The sequence below is a fragment of the Pangasianodon hypophthalmus genome, chromosome 21 (assembly GCF_027358585.1).
Source record: "Pangasianodon hypophthalmus isolate fPanHyp1 chromosome 21, fPanHyp1.pri, whole genome shotgun sequence".
Classification (NCBI taxonomy): Eukaryota; Metazoa; Chordata; class Actinopteri; order Siluriformes; family Pangasiidae; genus Pangasianodon; species Pangasianodon hypophthalmus.
The window spans coordinates 2,104,544-2,130,154 of record NC_069730.1 but is presented as its reverse complement, the minus strand read 5'-3'; the positions used below and the strand labels follow the sequence as shown (position 1 = coordinate 2,130,154).

Genomic DNA, 25,611 nt, shown 5'->3' with positions numbered 1-25,611 from the left:
TTTCTTCCTCTGTCTTCTTTTATGAGAGCAAAAGCAAATGAAAAGATGCGTGGGAAGGCGTCTTCAATGAACCAAAGCAGATGCGAAGGCGGCTTGATTTGATGTCTTATTTAAACTGGCTTGACAGAAAAGCCATTCACTCAAAATGAGTCACTCTTTGAAGGAGTATCTTTGCTTGTTTGGGTCCACATTCTTTAAAAAAAAAACTCAGGTTTTGAATTAGATTTTCACACAAGTCTTTCCAACAGCATCTAAATGGGTTAAAAACGATGAGCCTTGGAGAGTATTTAGTTAGAAAGTGGTTCTGGGTTTCATGTGTACAATAAAAGCAACCAGGTTCGACCCAGAGCTTGGGTTACTGTCTGTATGGAGTTTCGGGTTTCCACCTGGTTCTCCAGTTTCTACCCACCTCCCAAAATCATGCCGGTAGCTGGACTGGCTACACTAAGTTACTCCTCTGTGTAAATGTGTGTGTCATTGTGCCTTGCTGTAGAATGGCGTCCCATCCAGGGTGCAGCCACCATGGCCCTGACCAGGTTAAAACGATTACTGAGGTTGAATGAATGATTGAATGCATGAATAAACCTGGCAGAATTAGCATGCTAGCAGGGAGAAGACTTCAACCTTCAAGACTGGTAAATAGTCTTCATGATTATTAGTCTGGTTGTCAAATCCAAATCAGAGTGAAATTTGGTACTTTGGGTTTGTTTGCTATTTGGCTTGGATTGTTTTCTCTGTGCATGTAATAGAGTTTGATTGGGACTGGACCTTTACAGAACCAGATCACCTCACTCCGGTGGTTTCGGACCAGTTATTTTGGTCTGCATCCAAGTGTGTATGTGACCACATCAAAGAGGAAAATGCACCAGGGGTCAATTCAAATAAATTAAACACTACATATGTGAAAACCCTCCTGTTAGAACAGCAAAACCCACTGAGGAACCTGATGAATGGAGAATGATCTTCAGTATTATAATTCACTCAACTCATCCTTGCTGCTCCACCATTATATTTCGGCATTGCCACTTGGAGCCAAATCAACTGCTTTTTGTGATTCTTGCTCAATACATCTCTTTTTCTCTCCCCAACACCCGCTGACACTGATGGGTTAACGCTATTCAGGTATTTCTCCATCCAGGAGGACACTTCACAGTGGTGTCCTCGTGATGTCTCACCTCCATTACCTCCAGCAATTCTTCTTCCTGATAGCTTCGTATCTGGTGATCCTTCAGGGTATGCACCTATCCACATCATCCCATGAACACCCCCTCCCAGCAACCCAGCTCAAATTCCAACACACACCACATGGAAAGCAACACGTCAGCAGAATTTTATATTTAGCCCAGACTGCAACCCATAACAGCAGAAAATTCCCACTCATATCTTTCCTGCTCTGGCAAGTGGTAAAACACTGCTCTCAAAAGAACCATTTCACAGCCTCCTCAAGAGATTTTGACAAGATATTTATAGGAGTGGCAGACGTGCTTATTTTTTTTCCCCTAAACAACATTAACAGCAGAAGTAGAATTAATGTGGTTGTGCCACAAAAAGTCAGACTCTACTGCTATGAAAACTATCTGAAGTCCACAAAGGTTTCATGGATGCTTCATGAATCGCTAAAAAGATCTTTAGATCATGCAATTTTGTATTGGCTGAACACATACACAGTTCAATTCCAATTAACACCCTGCTGGAATCACCTTGTGTAGTTGTAGAGTTTTCAGACAAGCAAAAGAAGTACTTTAATTATTCCAGTGCATTACAAAAGGCACCATTACCATTAGAACTGTGGTAGACCATGATCTCATTAACAACAGGATGGGACTATTTTCTTTCCAGTTCGTTGAGTTTAAAGTGCATGGGTTAAACAGTTCAACATATACAAAACTTCCTGAGGACAACCAAACTTAAAAAGCAGGCATTCTCAACACCAGTCCTGGGTAGGTCATTATCATGAGTTCATTACCAAGCCCTTCATGAGTCCAGAACAAATGTGTAAGAACTGCTCAAGACTGTAGCTCCATGGAAGTGGGGTTGAAAATTCAGGCTTAAAAAGGACAATTATTAATACAAACTGGAATATGTGTGTAACACAATGTTGGTATGCCAGCTGAATAGCTTTTTGGAAGTAAAAACATCTAGATCTGCAGATGAATCATGTATGTTGCACAGAGACCTTTATTGAGGATTTGAGCAAATGATGAGAGCTTTATATATCTCACTGCTCTATGCAGGACTATCCATCCATCCATCCATCCTTCCTCTGTACCCCTTATACTACATGGGGTCGTGGGGTAGCCTGGAGCCTATCCCACGGGACTCGGGGCACAAGGTGGGGGTGCCAACCCATCTCAGGTCACAATCGCACACACACTCACTCACCCATTCACACACTATGGGCAATTTGGAAATGCCAGTCAGCCTACCATGCATGTCTTTGGACTGGGGGAGGAAACTGGAGTACCCAGAGGAAACCCCCTATGCATGGGGAGAACATGCAAACTCTGCACACACAGGGCGGAGGCGGGGTTCTAATCCCCAACCCCAGAGGTGCGAGGCAACAGTGCTAACCACTAAGTCACCATGTCCACCCAGGACCATGCTATCTACTGATCTAATGTATGTAACACCATACATTAGATCAGGAGTCACTTATTTTGCTTGTAGTATGTTGCTTGTGGGCATGCAGTGTCCAGCTTTTTTTTAGTTCCAATAATTGCCAAATGTCTAGCTGACACCCCACTACACAATTTATACACACACTTTTGTTTAAAATGTATAAGTGTGAGTTACATGCTTGGATTTGTACTAGCTTAATTAGCAGATTAGCAAAGAAAGCTAAGTCAGAGGCAACCAACTATCTCTACTACTTCCTTCTGACCACAAATGTCAGAGGAATCAAATGTCACTTTGTTGCTTCCTGCCCAGGAAGGTGGACAGATTGTGAGAAATGACACAAGTCTTGGCACAGCACTGCAGCAGAGCAGTTTGGTGGCTGCAGCAGCTCCAGATGTTGGCAGGCAGCCTGAAGAGGCTCTGTTGGTGGTCAATGATCTTTCCTGACATTTTTTCTCTTCCCCCTGACCTTGTTGTTCTTACCTGATCTCCTCTCTTTCTCCTGACCTTTTCTCTTCCCCTGTCCTTGTCTTTCTCTACTGACTATATCATTCTCTCTTGACCTTGTTGATTAATCCTGTTCTAATTGTTGTCCTCTGGCCTTATTGTTCTCTCCTGGCCTTGTCTGATCTCTCTTGGCCTTCTTGCTCTTTGCTAACCTTCGTACTTTTTTCCTGATATCTCCACTCTTTCTTTTGGCTTTGCATGGCTGTCCCCTGAACTTGTCACTCTCCCCTGACCTCATCTATTGTTATTCTCTACTGCCCTCATGCTCCTTTCCTGATTTTATTGTTCTCTCTTGGTCCTGTTGTTCTCTTCTGACCTTGACTTTCTCTCTTCTGACATCATCTCTCTTTTTTCTGACCTTGTCATTCTTTCCTGATCTCATCATTCTCTAACTTGCAATCCTTGTCATTCTTCCATCACCTTGTTTCTTTCTCCAGACCTTGTCATTATGCTTTTATGGTCCCATCTTTTTTGCCTCACCTTGCCACTCTCAACAGTCTCTCCTGGCCACCCTTAACTTTGGTTTCCCTCTCTTTAGAGCTTGCCAATCTTTTCTGACCTTGTTTCTCTTCTGTCCCATTCAGTTTCACTCACTCTCTGTTGACCTTGCTTTTCTCTCATGACCTCATTGCTGTCTTGTGGCCTTGCCACTCATTCATGACCTCATTGCTCTCTCTCTTGGGCTCGTTGCTTGGTCCTGAACTTCTTGTTCTCTCCTGATCTTGTCAATGTTTCTCTGCTCACTGTGCTGCAGGACATTTTAGGAACCTACTGCTGCAAAATGTAGACAGTGGAACACTAGAACACAGAGAACTCTGAGTTCAACTTACCTGTCTGACCTCTCACTTTCTTTTTCTGACTCTTTCTCACCGTCTTCTTCTTTGCTAAGTCTCTTTCTCTGACTCTTACACACTATTTAACTCCTTCTTATTTTTCACCCTTATCTTAATTTCTGTCGTACTCTTACTCTCCTGTAGTCCCATCTTTTTCCTGCTTTCTCTTTCCCCTATCATTTATCCATCTTTCTTTTGACATCCCTTTCCTCATGCCCTTACTTCTCCTTCCTTAATTTCCTCTCTCATGCCTCGTAGTCAAGTTCTCTGTCTGCCCTCCCTTCTCTTTGTTTTTCATCATTCTTTCACTTTCTCTGTCATGCTTCTTCCTTCTCCTTTATTAATCTTCCATCTTCTTCCCATTGTCCTTTACATTCTCTCTCTAAATAATAACCAAAATCATATGTACACAGCACTTCATGGAGTGAATTTTTTTTTTTCTCTCTATACTTTCAAGCAGGAGTTCTTAGAAATGCCTCTATTTTGTGCATCCCCTCAGAGGTATGTAAGAAAACACTGTTCCTAGTAATGGTGAAAACATATCATGAATGCACTTTGTTATTAAGATAAGCTCATAGCAGTTTGCAATAAGACCCACCGATAATGGCAACAGGTACTGACTGCGAGAGAGACAAGAGCTGAGTGGTTAGATAAATGATCTTAAATGGTGTGTGTAATAAACAGAAAACACTGCCACTTGTTTTTGTTCATGCAGCCAAGAAGATATAGTGTACAAAGAAAGACTGCTTTTATAATCATATCTGAAAGGCTTCTTCTACATGGTCCATATCATTAGATCTTTACTTCTGAGTTGTACAAAAGGTTTTGGCACACGAGTGTCTGATGTTCTGCAGTTTACTTTCTTTAAACTGTATTTGATTGGTGATTGCTTTTTTTTAAACTGACTTTCACTGTGACTTTATTAGCTCATAATATCGACATTTCTTGTTATTCTACTTATTAAAATGGATCACAGTTTGACCAAATTATATTTCTTAGAAAAGATTCGATAATTATTCCAAAGACAATGTCTTAATCCTAATGGTCCAGACACAGTGTTAAAAAGCAGTTAAAAACTGAATTAATATTAGGTTTTAGTTAAGTAAGGTATGAAACACAATGGGCTGCACATCCTGAATTGTTTTATTCCACTTATACCACAGCAATTCACCAACAATTAAAATTTTCAATTCTTAAAGAAGGACACGTCATAGTTTTTGTCTTCTTAGAGATCGCAAAGCAAGTTAGTTCCTGTTCTCACGTACATTATAAGTGAACAGTAAGCTATAAACAGTAATTCCCTCATCAGCGTCTCATTTTTCCTCTCTCTTGAAGTTAATAACAGAAAAAAATAGAGCTTGTCATGTTACTGAGAAACCCCAAAGTGTAACCTCGTCTGTCCTGAAGACGTCAGAAAGTTACAACTGTACCGCTGACACTGGAGACTCCTTCCATAAATTTTAAATAAATGTCTCCTTACAGAAAACTTCACCATATCAAGCATTTTCAAAATCAATTTCTGTGGCGCGTACACCGTACAAGTCTCTGTGAAGCTGTTACTATAGAATCAATAACGTATTAGAATGTATTAGTATAAACCTGTGATTTGTAGTTGCATTATTGTCAGAGCTGCTGTTACAGTAAAATAGTCAACACCTTCTTACCAATAAGATTTGAGAATTCTAAAGTGTTGTGGTAATATAAATTGAAGACACTGTGAAGGGTTAACCAGATATTTGTATATATTGTATATCTACGGTATTTCAGGATGACTGTTACAGCTAAAAAGTAGATTTAGCTCCAATTAGGTGTATTCTGGAATAATAATGACCATAATAAATGGCCATATCTTTGTACTAGTTTTTGCCAAATGATAAAATCAAAGTAGATTGATATTCAGTGCAGGTATGATATTGGGTCAAATGTTACCTGTTTTAGAGTAAACAACACACTCATCCTATTTGCTTTGTGTTAACTGAGCCTGAACTGGACCTTTTGGCCTTAGGCTCCTGCTTCTTGAGAGTTTATGTTGTTGTTAAAATCGCCGTCATGTTGGCACAGTGTGTTGTGGTGTGGGTGTTTATGGCCACTGTGACCTGGTGTAGCAAGAGACGAACAAGAGCATGAGGGTTCTTTAATAATGCAGGAGCTACAGCCTGAACACACACACGTCACAGTTTAAATATTCATCCCCCATAGGCATTACTCCTGGAGGAGCAGGTGGACACACAAAATCAACACCAAAACACTGCCACTATCCCTAAACTGTCCAATATTTGGCTTTTTCAGATGGCTAGATTGTTTTCTTGCTCTACATAATCACTTAGTGAGTAACCAGGCGATGCGATGAAGCACAGGTATACAGGGATGAGTGCATTTGTTAAGAGATATTAAATGGAGATTCTTTTCCATTGTGGAAATCTGCCTTTTCCATTTGAGAAATGTGAAGCAGAGGTCAGCTGTCTCATTCTGGTCCAATTGTGGAGTTTTCTAAGAAGCAAAGCTTAGGCCTAGTTATTCTCAGAAAAGGCATGGTGGACATTCTGTAAACCAATTAAGCTCAAAATGCACATAATGGGTTGGTTCACTGCTCTCATCAAAGACAAGAGAGGGACTTTAGTGAAGAATCATACTAAAGTTTAATCCAGAATATTATGCATAACGTGACTTTTTTCTAACCCTAACCCTGGCTGCCAACAGTTTTTTTCTAATGATATCTCGAATACTTAATAAACCAAACGGCCAAGTTATACTCCTGCTCATACATAATTGTGATAGTTGAATGCACCAGACTAAATGAAATGCTATGCCTCTGCCAATAACCATTAAAGCATAATGGCCTGATATAAGATGTTAACAAGCAGGAATGGGACTCTTTTAAAAGCAAAGATGTAATCAAGATCAATATAAAGATGACATGTGAGAAGTCATTTGTGAAGCTGTTCTTCAATCCTCCAAACTCCATATGGAGACTTTGCACTACACTAGAGTTGCTCATGAGTATGTTGTTTAAATCTGAGCCATAAGTTGACAACTATACATCTGGATTGGAATCTAGCGTCTCAAGCTGTTATCAGTTGCATCAAGTCTCAAGCTATAGTGTCCAAGTCGTGTCCCATGTCATAGATTCCAAGTCCCAAGTCCTAGTCATGTTCACTGAGTCCTACTCTAGACTCTTAGGCCATAGAGTTTAAGTCAAATCTAAAGGCACAATGCTTAGAGTTTAAGTTGAGTCCAGATTGCAGAGTCCCAAGACATTGAGTTTTAGTCATGCCTTAGTTCCAAGTATCCCCAGCGTCTAAGCTGTTGGGTTTGAGTCAAGACCAGAATCCCAGGATGTATGAAGATAGTCTCAAGCCATAGTGTCATGTGCCCAGTTGTAGGATCCTAGTTTCAAGCCACAAAGTCTAGGTTAATTTTAGAGTCTTAAGACATAGAATTTAAGTCAAATCCCAAAGTGAAAAGCTTAGACTTTAATTCATGTCCAGATTCCTGAGTACCAAGGCACTGAGTCTGAGTCAAGTCTGAGTCCCAAGCCCCACAGCTTCCAAGCCATGGAGTCAGAGTCAAGTGTCCTAAACTGGAGAGTCTAAGTCATGTCCAAGTCCTAAACTCCCCCACCCTCTAAGCTGTAGAGACCAAGTCAAATCCAGACTACTATGCTGTAGAGTTGGGCGAATTGAGTCTCAAGCTGTCCTGTCCAGGTCGAGTCCCTAGTCGTAGAGTCAAAGTCAGATCGAGAGTCCCAAATCTTAGAATCCAAGTCAAGTAAAAAGTCATACAGTCTGAGTCAAGCCTAGAGTTTTAATCCAATTTACAGCCACAAATCTAGTGGCACAGTATTAGTGTTCTGGACTACTGAATGGAAGGTTGTTAGTTTATATCAGAGTTGAGTCTCTAGTCCAAGCCAAGTCAAGTCCAAGGGTGTAGAGTCTGAGTCATGTCCAAGGATGTCAAGGTACAGATTGCAAGTTGACTCCAGAGACCCTAGAATTTTGAGTCTTAGATGAGTCATTCTGCTTGGAAGCATTACCTGTTACCTAAAAGCTGTAGTACTGGTCAGAAGGGTGTTTCTAACCAGATCAATTTCAGATTAGTTGATTCACTTGATTAATTAGAGTTTATTTTTGTTTTCATCAGCATAAAACCTTTTAATTGTAACATTCACATTATCTGCATTGTTGTATGAACACTACAGAGAAAACTTGAATGTACTCAAATCAATGAAAAAGAAGTCAGAGCCAAGTCGAGTCACTGAGTCAAGAGTTTCTGCACCGCAACATTACAGTTTCATGGAAAGCAAGTTTTATCTGATTAACCCATCAGATGCACAATATGGGTGATAGTAGGCTAAAAGGGCCAGGAATATGATTTCCATCTGAGGAAATCAAGAAGAGAAAACTTTAAGGAGAGAAATATTGCTAATCTACACCCAAATAGCCTTGATTTTCTAAAGCGTGACAAGACAGATTTGCAATGGACAGACCATCATTTAGTCAGCTTAACACCATGAATGGCAGCACAGCACAGCTGGAATCAAAACTACTGGCCACAAAAAATCTTTGCACTCGAGTATGCATTACCTTCAATCACAGAATCACATAAGCGTGAAGAGGCGAAGCTGAATCCAGCCTAAGTAGAAGGAGCTGAGTGATTAAAGGCATCAGTCTAGCTAATGCCTCCTTTGGGGAGGAGTTCAGCGCACACATATACATTACACACAGCACGCTGCACCCTTCCACCTGGGCCTCACTCACTTTTCAACATGTTTGTTTGTTAAATGAGCCAATGCTTGCTATCCATAATTGTATTTTCCAACATTAATTAAAAGGCAAGTGGAAGGAGAGAAACATGCAAACAGTCTGTGTGGGTGGGTGGATGGGTGGCTGCATTTACAGAATAGAATAGAGAACCAGGAAAGGATATGGTGGCCACATCTGGACTCTCTCGGGCTTCCTGATTTCCTGGCTTCTAGAGCCAACATGCACTGACCAAAGTGCTTCTAACTTTCATAGATCTGTTGAACAGCTCTACATCAAAACAGCTCTACATAAACACATCAGTCCATGAATACATATTTTCCCAAATGCTAATAAAGTTTAGCTAATCAGGTTAATAAAGAGCGCATCCATGGATCATGCTGGTCACTCTTGCTGCCAAGATGGCCCTCAACCAGCTGCTATAAATACTCCACACTCCATTTAACTTCATACACAGCACCTGGGCACTGAGGAAGCCCATCCAGCGTCAATTAAAGTATATGGTTTATGCTATTTTGCCTTTCAAACTAGTTCTCTGAACCAGCACTAGATCCAGCTCTTAATGAAGAAAAAATAGGTGAAAGTTATAATCCCATGTTCACTAGCTTCCATCTCCTAGCTGTAGTCCCTTGTACTTTGTACCCTTTCTTGGACCCCAGTTTCTGTTATGAGTATGATTACGGATTTGCTGGATTTACTGTTCTGTTGGTGCTCTTAGCCCTGCCCTGAGCCTCCATTTGGACCATTGGACATACGTGCAGAGTCTTGATAAAGAGTCCTGCCTCTGGCCTCTGGCTCCTGTGTGTCCCTTGAGCCCTGTGAGAAAGTGGGATTATAGATTTTACCTCTTTTATCATACTAGCTTGGGACATTTTCCAGGTTGCTTGTATTTGCCTCGGTTGCATCACCCTGAACATTTGCACTCTGGAACATGGTCATCATTCCTGGGGTTATTAAAAGCAAGGACACTGTGGTTTGTTTCTGTTTTGTCCTACAAAGGAGCATGACTCGAGCAGAACCTCGAGCATGCATTCAGATAAAACCAAAAGGTCTGCACCATTGCAACACAAAATCCATTAAAGCCAATATGGCCAATACAAGTCGAGTTGTATTCAAGTGCAGTGACAGAGGACAGAGCGATGAGCCAGCATGCATTGCACAGCATGAACAGCGCTCACTGCCTTCTGTTCGACTCATGATCTTTTTGAAACCCGTGGTATATGCACGTCAACATTTCTTGAAATGAGGGTTGGTTAAAGGAAATATCCAGCTTGCATATTAATCTTTATAATTACCTCGTAATCTTTCAAGATTTATTTTGTAATGAAATTCAGAGATGACTTTTTGTTTGTTTAAATGTCTTTGATCTACATGATGGCCTATTTTCACTTTGGTTAATGGTTTCCTACATTACCCACAATCTGTGCTGATGGTGGCGCAGTGGGATTTAGCCATTGCCTCATCTCTACCTAAAGAGAGCAAGGCAGTGGTGCTTTAGTCCTTTAGTCTGTCCAGCTCTCTCATCTCCTCATCTGTATACTCTGCTGATCATAAAGTCACACTAATAGTGCCGTCAATGCCATCGCGCTCACCATCTCGTAGATTGCTAACTAGCCATGACTCAACTCAGTGGTGTCATGTTGCTGCACTGCATCCTGGAATTTCTGGAATCTAAGGCATTAATGTCTCCATTATTTCTACAGTAGATTTTTTCACTAATACGATATTGAACGTTTTCGGAAACCTTATCACTTATGTTTGAGATTGCTGAAATATTTTCTCTGTTGCAACTGTGCCAGCAGTAATAACAACAACACAGCACATAACTGCTAATATCTCCCACAAACAGCTTCAGCCAACAAACACCAGAATTGCTCACCACATCACAATATAAACATATTCACGTGGTGCAGGCTGGAGTTTTACTTTAGAAAAACCTGTATTACAGTTTTTATCCTTGGGTTGGATTCTGCCACAGTTTTGAAATTTTAAATCAAAGTTCGTAGCTCCTTGTAGCCTTCACAAATGCCAAGGCTTAGATTCAATATTCAAATATAATGTTAAAAATAATGATTAAGTATGCGAATAAACATGTTAGCTCCACTAGTTAAAAAGGCATGTTACAGCTCTATTTAGGTTCCCTTACATAAAACCAGCCACATTAGCATATATCTGCATGTGTAGCTTAATATGGTAATTCAGGCCGGATCGCGGCCACAGAGCGAGCAGGTTATTACATCTTTATTCGAGAGATATGGACCTTTTACTGCAAAAGAGTACCAGGAGCTATTATCAGTCCTCCAGTCACTTAAATCCTCCATTTAGCCAGATCATCGTCGATTAAATGACAATATATTCCAGTGCTCTTAGCCTTCCTATATTTAACCAATATCAGCCTGCCACACAGTTAAGTGAGCGTGCCCCTGCGCCACGATGACGCCTTTGAAGACTTCAGAGCGTCACAGACGATGGTCAGTCATGCTGCCAAGATGGCCCCCAACCAGCTGCTATAAATACTCCACACTCCATTTAGACCAAGCACCTGGTCACCATGGAGGCCCGAGCACCCTGGAGTTTGGTGCACGCTCATTTGCAGTGCAATCATGTAGGTCCAGCTCATTAAGGGAACCGATCAGCCAAGACCACATGCAGAGGAGCTCGGCTGCTCTGCCGGCAGGCTTTAAAAAAAGTGTGGCCTCAGCTTTCTATATAGCAGATTTAAACCAGCAGCATGAGCACATTAAAGTAAGGAGAGGCCACAAGAACATGCATAAAGGCATATACATATCAGAAGGTTATGTGGTTCTGTAAACACTGGATAACTGCAAGGGTTCCCTGTCACTCTGAACCAACGCCTAACTGGTAGGTTCCAGGGAACGGGGGTATTTTATAGAAAATACGACGTCATAGGTTCACCATGTGACTCATCATGTGACTCAGTAATGGTGATAGTAAAGGTCTCAACAAGGTATCCAGGTATTAAAACACCGCCTCCTGGTGGTTAGGAGGGTGAAATAGAACACCGTCTATTATCTATACCGTGAACATATGAATATGTGAAAAAACTGTCCGTGGTTCAATGACTCTAGTTTTCTAAACATGAACCATCATGGTCTTTGTTGTGGTTTACCCAATCAGATACATTTATGTAAATCACTTAGCTAAAAGTAGCTCATCGGACCAGAGACTAGCTACAAGATTTGAGACGTTACCTTAGAAAGGGAAGACTTTTCACAGATTTTTTTTTTTTTCATTTTATTTACCCTCTCTGGTCTGATTAGCTGATTATTTAATGAGAAGTCAACAATGCAAAACAGAATATCTAAAGAAAGTATGCATTTATTCAAAGCAGATGCATCTTATCTGTGCAGAGTCCGTCACTCTAGTCGAAAGTGGTAGCATGAAGTGCTGCTATGAAACAAAACATAACTTCAAATTGTTTTTTTTTTTTTTTTATAGCTATGAACTAATCATTAACGGTTAGGAGTTAAAAAGTAAATGTTATCACCATTCAGTCATGTCAGTTGCTTATTTCACTGGAGCATTACAAGTTACAGTCGAATACCCATGATCTATATGATCTTTCCTTATACATAATGCAGGTAGTGCTGTAATTCATCATGCACCCACATCGTCCGTCAAGATGAATGAATGGCAATGAAATTTTATGACGTCTTCAACTGTAAAGGTGCCTTTAAAATGAAGGTCACATGAAGCATCTGACACAGGCATTAGACATAAAACAGAGAAATAACAGAAGAGCGTGAAGCCAGGGCTTCCTGGAGAGGCAAAGTGAAAGAAATTTGTCTCTAAAAATACATATCATAATCCTAATAATAAAATATCCTAATCAGAATAAACTCCGAATAAACTCCATTTACAACAATCCTGATTCTCGCCACTGAGAGACTGAGAGATAACACTCAGACAGAGTGTTATCAACTCTGTGTTATCAAGGGTGCTTATTAAAATATCAGGCCACGCCCATTAGCATTATTCTCTGATTGGTCAGCAAGATCTGTCCAAGTTTGGTATCTTGGTATTTTTAAAAATACTGCATATATTTTATATTTTCCACTATGTTCCCTGGGACCTTGGTAAGGAATAAAACATTCTGTGACATGCTGTTATCAGAAAATAATCAACGATCAGGTGGTGTGATGAAGCAGAGTTATCGTTACTTCCGTGAATGTGATTATTTTCCAATTTTCCAGCTTGTCACGTTACCAAGAAACCACAAAGCGTATAGTTCTTAGTCCTAAAAATCTCAAAACACTTACAAAAAAGTTACTCTGACTGTTACAAAGCGCTGATACTGGAGACTCCTTCCGTAAATGTTAAATACACGTCTCCTTACAAAAAAAAAAGTCACCATATCAATGATCACACACGTTTTTAATACATTTATATGGAGCGGTTCCCATATGAATGAGCTGTTACTATAGAAACGATAACGTATGAGAATGAGCGCTTTAATATAAACATGTGATTTGTAGCTGCACGACTGTCAGAGCTGCTGTTATAGAAAAATGGATCAACGCCTTCTGAATAATCAGATTTGAGAATTCATTCATAGAATGACTGAACCCTGGAAAAAGTCACTGCCATGTTCACAGCTAAGGCAGAATTTCTGTAAGCTCACACGCAGTGCACACACTCTGAATAGAATAGCATTAAGCTAATTTGCAAAAATTATCTATTTTTGGACTGAGTATGTAATCAAAATCTAATAACGCACCCTACCTGCACCAAGCACCCGAAAATCAGCACTTGATGCTGTCTGTTCTGATTGGTGTCATTAGCATTAGCGAGTTATTTTTAAAAATACTTCTCGTCCCTAGACTTGCGAACTCTTTGACAATCTTCCGCCAAGAACACACTGAGACACCGCGTCAGCTGTGCTCTCTTCATGTCTCAACGCGTGATATGGAAAAACGTATGAGAAATTGAGGTACACTCACACACACACACACACACACACACAGACACACACACACACTGGTAATCACCGCTGAAATTGTCATTTAATCTAAAACTAGACTCGACCGGTCCCTCAGGTCCCTCAGGTCCAAAACTGATTTTGGTCTCTGTGTGTGTAAGCCAGCGGTTAGCGTCTCGTCTCTCCATCTCACCTTCTCCATCACTGCTCGTAATCCTGTTAGCAACTCCCAGTGAGCCGCAGCCTGCACGTCTACTTGCACTGCTAATTGGGTTTAAAACACCGTGTCAGCATTCGACCGATATTATATATCATAGAACATGTGCTAGCAACAACACAGTGCTAATATTTTGATTGAATCTTTCATTTTCCTGAAGCGTAACTCCATCTTGTCAGCGTTGCCCCCATGTTCTGTGGACTGCCTCAGATTTAGCAACAAATGGATCAATAAATTTGATCTTTTCGGTCTTAGCTTTGGGACAACTGCTTAGCATGAACCCTGGTTTCACACAAAGACAGCTAATGTAACTAAAATGTTACATTAAGTAATTAAAAAGCGACAGCCAAAATAGCATTAGGCTAACTAACTATACTTAGGCAATATTGCTAGCAAGACAGCAAACATCAGGCAATATAAACAACTTTGTTAGCAAACCAGTAGCATTCATTAGCAAACAGAGTAACATTAGGCTAACTTTTCATTGCGTGAATAAAACTAATATTACTCTCAGTTATTGTGATAATGTCACATGATCAAGTTTGCTAGCTAACATTAAGCAAGCTATTCAGGTTTATGACTAATTATCTCAAACATATTTGCTAGCATGCCAGATAACGCTAACTCAATTCTTCTGTATTTAAAACCAAGCTAAACATTAGACAATCAAGATGACACTTTATTAATCCCAGGTGGGAAATTTAAGATTATTGTGATGATGTCACTGAAACAGTTTGCTAGTAAGCAAGCTAACATTAGCTAAACTGTTTTATTGTGTATTTAAACCCAACTACCAGGCTCATTAGCAAGCTAGATAACATTAGGATAACTTTGCACTGTGTGAATAAAACAAACAGCCAAGGTTGACTCAAGCTAGCTAGGATTAGTCACGCTATTCTGGTGATATATTTGTGGCTAGGTAGATTAACCAAATATGTTAGCAGCTGGATATTTATATATTTATATTAAAAAAATTGCCATGCTCAGTATCAAGCTAAATAACATTAGACGAACATTATATTGTGTGAATATCAGGCAAGATTGCTAGCAAGACAGCTAACATTAGGCAATTATTGTGATGTCAAATATTTTCTGGAAAGCAAGCTAACATTAGCTGTTAATTGTTTAATTAATTGTTTTATTGTGGAATTAAAAACAATAGCCTTTTTTTTAGCATGCTAACTATCATTCAGTAAGCTATTCAAGTTTCCAACTAGTTAGCTTAACCAAATTTGCTAGTATTGCAGCTAAAGATAATAGACCTCATGTATTTAAAACCAGTAGCCAAGTTCACTAGCACACTAAATAATATTAGGCAATTATTGTGATATGTTTGCTAACAATCAAGCTAACATTACATAAACTATTGTGGTGATGTTACATGATCAAGTTTGAACATAATTCGCTTAACCAAGATTGCAACAGATTGCAGTTAGCAAACCAGCAAACACTAGCTAAACTCTTTCATTGCATTATTAAAAAACAAGTTCACTAGCAATCCAGATAACATTCAGCTGATTTTTGGATAATATTTATGGTACTATTTAATTTAATTTCATTATTTAATCATTAAAAATATCTATCTTTAATTATTGTATCATTTTATTTTATTGTGTAATGTATAGCTGATAAAACAATTAGCTAAAATTGGTTTCCAACTAGTTAGCATAAACAAGATTGCTAGCAAGCTGGCTAATGTTAAGCTAAAATATAGTACTGTATGATTTTGTTGTATATAACATATAGCCAAGTTCTGTAGCAAGCGACATAACGTTAAGCTAACTATTACATTCGGGATTGCTAGAAAACGAGCTAATTTTAAGTATTAGGTATGATGAATCCGTATGGTCAGGTTAGCGATTAGCTCGACCCAGGGGACGTCTTCACTTGGAAAAATCAGGACGTGCAGTAAATTAAACATCACAGGACCGAATGCTAATCTGCATGGATTTTTTAAAACCAGAGCATTGCTACAGCTCCAAGTAAAACTGACCCGCTAACACACAAAACGTGTGTGTGGTGACCTGAGAACTTCACACGCCGTAAGGTGCCACTTGGGAAACCAGTACAACCTTGTTCCATCAACACACACCAGCAAATCAGCCACTAACTGCTTTTAATAGCTCTGACGCTATGAGAGTGATTTTCAGATGCATTATTAATACAGTTGATTAATAGGACCGAGTGGAGGTTCTACGTTTCTAACCAAAGCCCGGCTTACGTAATTTTACAGCCTGCCATTCCAGGTATGGAGGAAATTTGCATGATTTTCATGCTAGTCATAATTATTACCCAGTATTAGCTTCAAAACTTGGCTTTGCAAAAGTTAACACACCCTAATCCATCTCCTAGACCACTACACCATTTTCAAATAAATATGTGGTGATTTACAGCAAATTTTCAGCAGGTAAAAGAAGTGAAACATATACCATATAATTCCTAAATTATTAAGTGATATATAAGTGAGCTTTCCAAGTGTCATCACTGCACCATCACAGATTTTTAAGGGTTAAAGATTACAATCTTTGTAGAGTCAAGGTCTCTGGAAAAAAAAGCAGAGGTGAGTCCAGCTTTGGAGGTAAATCCTTTCTTCCTCCCATGATATTACCTGCTTAGCATACATATTAGCATGCATATACCTTCCACTTTTAAGGATCTAAAAAAAGTCCACGCATATATACATACATAAATAATTGTAATTTCTGGCTCCAGCAGCTTCATATACACTTACGACTTTATTAGGAAACCCTGTACACCTGCTCATTCATGCAATTCAAGAGCTTCAGTTAATGTTTGTATCAAAATGTGAAAATGTGATCTGAGTGACTGTGACCATGGCATGGTAGATGGAGTGGTTTGAGTATTTCAGAAAATATCCTGGGATTTTCAGTCACAACAATCTCTAGATTTTACACAGAATGGCACAAAAAACAAGCAACATTCCTCATTAACAGAAATGCCTTGTTGATGATAGAAGTCAGAGGAGAACGGCCAGACTGGTTCGAGTTGACAGGAAGGCTACAGTAACTCTTTGCAGCCATGGTGAGCAGAAAAGCATCTCACAACACATCGGACGTTGAGGTGGATGGGCTACAACAGCAGAGGAGCACATCAGGTTCCACTCCTGTTAGACAAGAACAGGAAACTGACACTACACTAGCCACTGAATCTGGACAGCTGAAGATCGGAAAAACGTGATCTTTTTGTGTTATTTTACCTGTGCCCTCTGTAGCCTGTGTGGTTTTCTGCTGTAGTGGTTTTCTGCTGTTGTAGCCTATCTGCTTGTAGATTCAACACGTTCTGAGATGCTTTTCTGCTCACCATGGTTATAAAGAGTGGTTATTTATAGAGTTAGTTACCGTAGCCTTCGTGTCAGCTTGAACCAGTTTGACAGCTCTCCTCTGATCTCTCTCACCAACAAGGCGTTTCCGCCCGCAGAACATTGAACGTTTTTTGTTTTTCGCACCATTCTGAGACTGTTGTGTTTGCGAAAATCCAACGAGATCAGCGTTTTCTGAAATACTCAAACCACCCTGTCTGGCGCAAACAACCATGCCATGGTGAAAGTCACTGAGGTGATTTAGATTTTTTTCCCCATACTGTACATGAATCAGCAGGTGTACAGGCATTCTTATTAAAGTCATTAAAGCTGGCGAGTGTGTATAAAATATTCTTATAAAAACGTTTTATTAGACGTGAAGCTAGACATTACCTACATAGCACATTAGACTGTACACATCCAAAACCGCTGAAAAAACTCAGTGGTGTAAATGAGATTCCGGTTCATACCATTTCGAATACGGTGGTAAATGAGTTTGCATGATATTAAACTGCTTAGCATAAATATTAGTCCATAAAAAGCTCTAAAATTCACAACTTGCCAAAGAAAAAGGTAACACACATCCTCAAAATGGTGACTTTCATTTATAAAAATCCCAAAACATTTCTGGACTCCAAAACAACACAAAAGGTGAATGGCACTAATCACTAGCTTTGGGTATTAGCCTGTAAAACGTGCACAGTGTGCAGCAATTGTTCATATACTCTTGTATATGTGTATGTGTATGTTAAATTTGGTTAAATAACATGCCTAGAATAAATATTAGCGCATAAAAAAGGCACCAATGCAAAAGGTTTGAGTGCAAAACCGCACCTTCAACTTTCAAAAGAGGATTTTAAACTCTCCATGCATGGTGTAAATGCAACTCCAGGCTCTCATTTATGGACAAAAACACAAGGTGTAATCCAGCTATATCTTTCTTCCATTTGCATGTCTAGCGTAAATATTAGCATATACAAAACTGCAACCCAAAACCTCCCACTTCCCAAACAAATCTCCATGCATGGTGTAACTGTGCCTCCAGAGTCAACAGGCTCCAATAGATAAAACAGGCTAAAAGGTGGAGAAATGCTAGTGCTAGTCACTAGCTACACACCACCTGCTTGGCGTGTTAAGAACAGCTTGGTAATAAAAAGAACAGTTTGGCGAGTACAGAGCTGAAGGTATAGGCGACTTCTTCAGTTTGCACGATACCTGCTTAGCATACGAATGAGCACAGCATGCAAAAGCAAAACGTAACACACCCCAAACACCTCAAACACTCTGCATGATGTACTGACATGGTGACTCGAGATATTGGGATGTTTAAACACATAACAGACACAACAGCATAAAAGGTGGAGAAAGGCATGGGCTAGTCACTAAAAGTCACTAAACATGACCTGCTTAGAGTGTTTGCATGTTAATAACAACTAGTTAATGCAAGGATACAAGGAATACATGGTGTGTAGTGTTTATGTCAGGATATTTCTTCATTTTGCGGGATATTCACTCATACAGAAATGCACAGCCTGCTAAAGCAAAAGGTAACACGCTCAAGAGCTGTTCCTTCATACCACAACAACATAAACGGTTCAGAAATCCATTAGCTAGTCAATAAAATGACTTGTGAAAAATGTGTGTAAATTGACCATTCCTACAAGGAATGCGTAGTGTATGTTGCTTATCTCAGGGCTATTTCTTTCATTTACACAGCACAGCCTGCTAAAGAAACATGTAACACACCCAAAAGACTTCTCAGAGATGCCTTAGAAGCTCCATTGCATGGTGTAAAATGTGTCTTTGGCGTCTAGGGTAAAATGAAAGGTGGAGAAATGCTGGTGAACACACACACACACACACACACACACACTACCTGCTGGTTAATAACAGCTTGTTAATGCAAGGATATAAGGAGTGCATGGTGTATATTGTTTGTGAGGCTATTTCTAACTGCTAAAGAAAAAGGGGTAACACACCCAAAAGACTTCTCAGAGAGGCCTCCATGCATGGTGTAAATGTGACTCTAGGTGCTGGAGTGCAGTATAATTTAATGCTATGAGTAGCCCAATGAACAGCACTGGATGGACTGATGGAGGAAAAAAAAAAAAAAAAAAAGAAAGAAAGAAAGCTCAGGTGCTAGTGGATCCGACATAATCGATGTGGTTATGATGGATGCCCAAGGGTTCCCCAGTGCACGGGGAGTCCCAAAGCCACGCGCTCCTCTCACTAAATGAAGGCGAAGGCTCACCTCCATATCTGGCCGAGCTGCAGGATGTGAATGACGGACTGTAAGAACCAGAGGCAGAAGGCGCACGGCGCCGAGCGCTTCTCGTTAGTCCTGCTGCTGCTGTCGGTGGCCGCGGCGTCGCTCTCCGAGGTGCTGAAGTCGTGCACGAACCACCGGAAGCTGAAGACCTGCACGGAGATTGAGCCGAGCGCCACGAAGAAGAGCGTCAGGCCGAACCACCAGTAGTCGCGGCGCAGGTAGTAGTCGACGGCGAGCCACACGTCCGTGGCGACGTCGGTGAAGTACACGGCGGCCGCGGCCACCAGCCACAGACCGTCCCAGGCGCCGTACTTCCGCCTCTCTCCGCCGAGCCGCAGGCACGTCGAGTCCTCGGGACCGCAGCAGCGCGCCTCACCGCGCGTAAAATCCGCCTCGCCGCTGCCCGAGCCCGGTCGCGATCCCGCCGCGAGCCCCGGCACCGAGCCCGAGTGGTCCGAGTTCTGCAGGGGCGTGAACGCCACATCGCTCTTCTTCATCTTCAGCACGCCGTCCGATTTGGCCGCCATCGCAGCGGCTTCGTCAACGCCGTTCCCGTTTTTCCCCTCCTTTTTCTTTTCTCTTCCTTCTTCTTCTTCTTCTCTCTCTCTCCCTCTCCCTCTGTCTTTTTTTCTTCCCCCCACGTCCCTCCTGTCTGCCTCCTGTCTTTCCCCTGGGCGGAGAGACGCTGGGGCTGGGCTGCGAGAGCTCCTCTTCCGCCAGCTACACGGCGCCGCCTGCGCATCACAAAGCGCCGCTTCCTTTTTTTCCGGAGCGCCTGCGAAACCTTACGCTCGCCTCTTCCTCCCTCCTCCCTCCCTCCTCCTCCCTCCCTCCATCCATCCATCCTCCTCCTTCTCCTCTTCCTCCTCCTCCCATCCGCTTAAAACCATGACATCATCTCTTTGCACATCGCTCGTCGCTCTTCACCGCCGTGCACACGCAGCTTCACGGCTTCCCCACATTCTCTCCATGCTTCTGCAGTTTTCATGCATGCTGCAGTTTTCATTTTGCATTTGGGTAGAGCAGCATGCATGTTTTCTCCTAGAGTCTTTCAAATTATTCTCTGCATTCCAGCATGTATGATATATCTATTCCTGAACAATTCACTGCTGTCACCGATATGCATTTACGCAAATTCTCAGGAAAGGGTTTGTCAGTGTTTATGCTCAGGGGGTGTGAAGGTGAGTCCAGATCCATGGAAAGCTCCACAAAGCTTCACAAAAAGGAGAGCTGCTTTTCTGCTATTGTTGTGACTAATTTGTCATTATTATATGTACTGCCCCATCACACCACACAACACACCACAACACACCACAACACACCCCTCCCCATGGAGCAGCTGCGAAGCGATGTTGTCTGAACGCCCTCCTTTGGCCGAGATTTCACACACACACACACACACACACACACACAGAAGACACATTTACAGAAGAGTCACATTATGTTCCACAAAATTTTCATGTGTGACTATTTCTCCATGGAAAAGTGTGACTTTAAATGGAAACTGCATCCTGAAACACTGGTGTTCTGATATTTTAGTGATTCTGTTGCTAATTTGTTGGCTGGTTTTGTATTTTCGTTATTCCTGTGCGAAGCTGGCGGTTGTGTGCCGCTCTGACGTCATCCGGGGAGAAAAAACCAGCTATCTCAAACATAAGTGATGATGGTCACGTTTCCGAATGTCTCCAAAAAACTCCAAAATGGCTTAGTTTCTGTCTCACTTTTCATTTTCCAGCAACGTTCAACGTCACATTAATGAGAAACAGAACATAGAAGAACATGGAGACGTTGGAGCAAACACTGGACTCAAAGGTCCAGAATGAAATGCAGCCACGTGTAAGACGCAGCTGAGACTCGGCTCGACTAGTTAGCCATCCAAAGTGAAAATAAAGCAATCACATGTTAGTTATAAAGTTTAATTAAGATTAATATGCAAGTCATTTAGGGATGAGTTTTTCCATTAATGGTTCCTCAAATGGCCATCTAGGAGCACTGCTGAAATTCTATAATTGAGCCAGAATTGGAAACTCAGGGGGGCTATGAAGAAAATGTGCCATACTGATGGCTTGTGATTGATTGAACTGGACATCCATGGACAGTTTGCATGTGAAATATTTTAGTGTGAGAGAAAATAAGAGCTTGATGTACAGTAAACAATCACCACAGCGCTCTGCCTCGAGCCGTCATCTCAGAGCCACCTGGTCAGGCTTCGGAGATGACACCATCTGTCATCATCAAGTGTGTAAAGCCTTGGCAGCGTGTCATGAGTCGTGGGTTGAGCTTTACAGAACCCACTGCCACTCACACACTCTCTCCCACACACACTCTCTCTCACGCACACTCTCACACACACACGCTCACACAGCCATCACCATGACCTCAGCATTCAGTCTTGAGTTCTCACACTGTGTCCCACAGACTGGCTTCCATATCCAAGCTGGATAATTACAGGTTTCGGGCTTTTTGTGCTCATTGAGATTTAAATTTGATTCAAACGAGCACGAATGCTTCAGCACAATGCCAATTATTTCGAAATGTGTTAGCTGAACTTCCAAAATGATTAAGATAATGCTCTTTTATTGAAACTGTAATGGGCAATAATTACAGAGAAGCACAAAATCCCACCCTGCTTTAATTTCCCTGCTAATTAATGTGCCCAAAACACAATTATTATCCTAATTTGCTTCCTACAAAAATGCACAACTGGCCATCACTTATGGAGGTTTAAAGAATTCAGTTCGTATCTGATAAGACTTTAGTGTTTTTTTTTTTTTTTTTTTTAAATAAAACAGCATTGTTGGTGCTCAGCAGAGCCTGGCCTCCCCGTGCAGCCACAATATAATCACGGCTGTCTTCTCTCATCGATCTGAGTCGAGTGTTCTTCAGAGGACTGCAGCCGGATCCCCAGAGCCAGTGCACTCTCGCAGCAACCATTCACAGATTGATTCTTTATGACAGCGGCGATCACACAGAGCAGCCATCACGCTGTAACCGAACCCGCAGCCCGTATCATCGTACCTGAGGCCTGAACTCGACTCCTGAGATGCTTACACAAGTGTTTATTAAGTCACTGTGTGCAAATCGACCTCACTGCTGCTTCACATTTCAGGAACACCAAAGCAGTATTCATGGTGTACATTAATAAATAGTAACTAAAATAAAATATCAGGAATGAATTACGATGGGATATTATCGGAAAATCGTAGATTATTTTCCTATACAAGCACGTAACAAAAAGTGTTTTATTCCTCTTATACCACAGCAATGAATAGAATTTTCATCAATTAAAAAAATAACACATCCTACTTTTTATCTCTTACATTTAGAGTTACATTTAATGTTTGTGTTTCATTTAACGTTCGTGAACAAGTTAATTCCTGTCCTCACTTACGTTATAGCAGCTATAAACAGTCATTCCCTCACCAGTCTTTCTTTTTTCCCTTTCCCATGATAGAAAACTTCCAGATTGCTACAAAGCGCTGACACTAGAGACTCCTTCCATGAATAATAAATAACAAAAAACTTCACCATAGCAACAATTATATGTTTTCCTTATAATGTTCATTGTTAGGTTTACATTATGTGGAGTGTCACATTATTATTATTATTATTATTATTAAAACCAGAGCATTGGTACAAAGCTGTGATTTGAAGCTGTTGTTATAGAAAAATATTCAAAGCTTTCTGACCCACCAGAATGGAGATTTCTGCAGTGCTTTTACAAGCTTATGTGAAATATGCTACATCATCCAAAAGATTTCATGGTCAGTAATTCTTTTGCTATGGGAAAGTCTTCAGGAATTGCAATGTTTGTCTTTTTAAGAGAGAAAAAGAGAGGCTGGTGAGGGGATGTCTGTACAGGTAAGTAAGGACAGGAACTTGAACATTTCAGGGACATTCCATAACCTTAAATGTAGCTATAAATGGATAAATGTACATTATTTAATAAATAAAAATGGTAACTGCTGTGGTATAAGAGGAATAAAATGCTTCAGGATGTTGCGTTATAGAAGAATAATCAGCAATGCCAGTCGTGTTTAATTCCTTACATAACCTTGCACATGTATAAAATGCTCACTTCATCTTGTAAGTGCTGCATAAAGCATTTCTCTCACTTCCAGCCAGGATGTGAAGCGTCACTGATGCCGGCATACTGCGGTTGCTCGGCAACAAATCTGCATTTCTCAGGCTCCGAGCGAGAGCCTTGAGTGAGACAGGCGGCCGGTGTGACAGAAACCGGAAGTAATTCTCACACTGAAGCTTGTCAAGCAGAAAGTGGGCCGGCGGCCTCTTCCACGGACGAGTTAAACTAGCCACAGTCACCACGAAGCCAAGATGCTGACACGTTAAGGCCTGTGCAGCGATCCGAATCAAGCCTGTCAAGCCTGCACAAAAGAATGTGTGCACCAAAGTTTCCCTAACTGGGTGAAACAACTTCAGGCTGGAAACAAAAGGTAGAAAAATGTCTGATCCAGCAATAATCTTCATGCAGAATGCAGTGAGAGCTGCCTGAGAAGTTTATTAGTAATGCATGCACATCTCTATAGAATCAATCTTTCATTCATGGTATGCAAAAAGGAAAAAGATCAACATTTCTTGCTGTCGACGCACGTGCATTCAAGAAAGTCGATGTAACGGATTTGGTTATGATTTCTGTTTCTGTCAATCTGTCACTTGGTTCTGCTAGACTAACAGCCGTTGGCATGGAAACCTCCTCTCATAGCTGAGCCCTTTGGGTCTGTGCGAGCGAGTGTGTGTGTGTGTGTGTGTGTGCGCGCATAAGGATTCCTGTCACACTGAAGCATGAGCCCCGAGGCACTGAGGCTGACGGTCAGTGCACCAGAGGTGACGTGTTAAGCAGATCATTTCAAAATGAAGCTCAAATAGAAGAAAAGATGGACAGAGTGACATGGTTGAAATAAGACCTCCTGGGCTGGTCGCTGTGCACGACCCACGATTTGGCCACTTTTTCAGACTAAATTTAGATCTGCACCATAACCCACAGATATAATTTAAACACACAGATTTAATACGTAACACATTTGTACTTAGGAAACCCTGTTAGGAGTGTGTTTTGGTTCACACTCCACCTCTCGTCTTTTGCTGCATGCTAATCCCCCTACTATCCGTCCTAAATAGTATCTGAGTTCAACTTGCAAAATGTGGAAAAATAAATCAAGGGAATGGTAAATTAAATGATATAGTATAGATGATATAAGGAATGAGGGATGAAGAAAAGCTGAAATGCAAGGAGGAGTTTGTTTACGGTGACAGTGTGCGTAACTAGGCAACCAAGTTGTCTTCATTTACATGACGTGTTAGTATGTCCCGGTACTTACATACTCTTTTGCTACACACTCAAAAGCATGTACTTTTTCATCACAAATAGAGTACATACTTTTAGTGCATAGTATAAGTAGGTGAATTGAGATGCAGCATTTGTCATTAGATCTTAGTCACTTCCTGGTTTGCTCATAGCTCCGCCCTGTCACTTGGGGTTCTTTAGAAACCCCGCCTTTGCATTAGTAGTCCCAGGTGTTCCTTGTCTTACTGTGTGTATAGTATTTAGCCCTTTGTGTGTCTTTGCTTGCTTTAAAGTGTTTTAGTCTGTTTGTTGCCCGTGGAATGTCTTACCCTTATTTTGGATGTTTCCTGTTTTGTTTTTATTCATATCATGGATGTACCTGTGCCTCTTTATCCTCTTCACCCAATATCCTCGTCAGATTCGTCCCTCAAACCTGTGTCAGAGTTACACAATGGCAATTAATAAGAGAAACAAATGCAACAATTTCAAACATAAATGATAACCGTGATGTTTCATTGTTAGGTCCTAAAAAACAAATGCTTCTTTTCTCACTCACTTTTCTTCTTCCAGCGATGTTCCACATCAAGTTAATGAGAAATCCAGAGAATAACAGTTTCCCAGGACTTTATCCCAGACTTGTTTTGGTAGTTTCTTGGTTTTCATGATGCTGTGTGCTTAGGGATGTTCTCTTAAAAACTCTAGGTTCTTCCAGAAACAGGTGGATCCCGTGTATGCTGAGATCACGTGACACTTTAATAGCTCACAGGTTGACTCAATCAACTAGTTGGTGATAGTGGGGTGGTGGTGGGGTGGAATACTTATGCAATTACTACTTTTATGTTTTTT

The 25,611-nt window shown here is 41.0% G+C and overlaps 1 protein-coding gene across 1 annotated transcript in view; it reads right to left on the bottom strand.

Annotated features, from left to right (window-relative positions):
* The window catches only part of xkr4 (XK related 4), a 54,196-nt gene extending 33,476 nt beyond the window's left edge, over positions 1-20,720 (bottom strand). Inside the window, exon 1 of the mRNA XM_026941278.3 lies at positions 19,443-20,720. Within this exon, the coding sequence (XP_026797079.1) occupies positions 19,443-19,987 (545 nt within the window). The 5' untranslated portion in view covers positions 19,988-20,720. The remainder of the gene's footprint in view (positions 1-19,442) is intronic.
* Between the last annotated feature and the right edge of the window lie 4,891 nt (positions 20,721-25,611).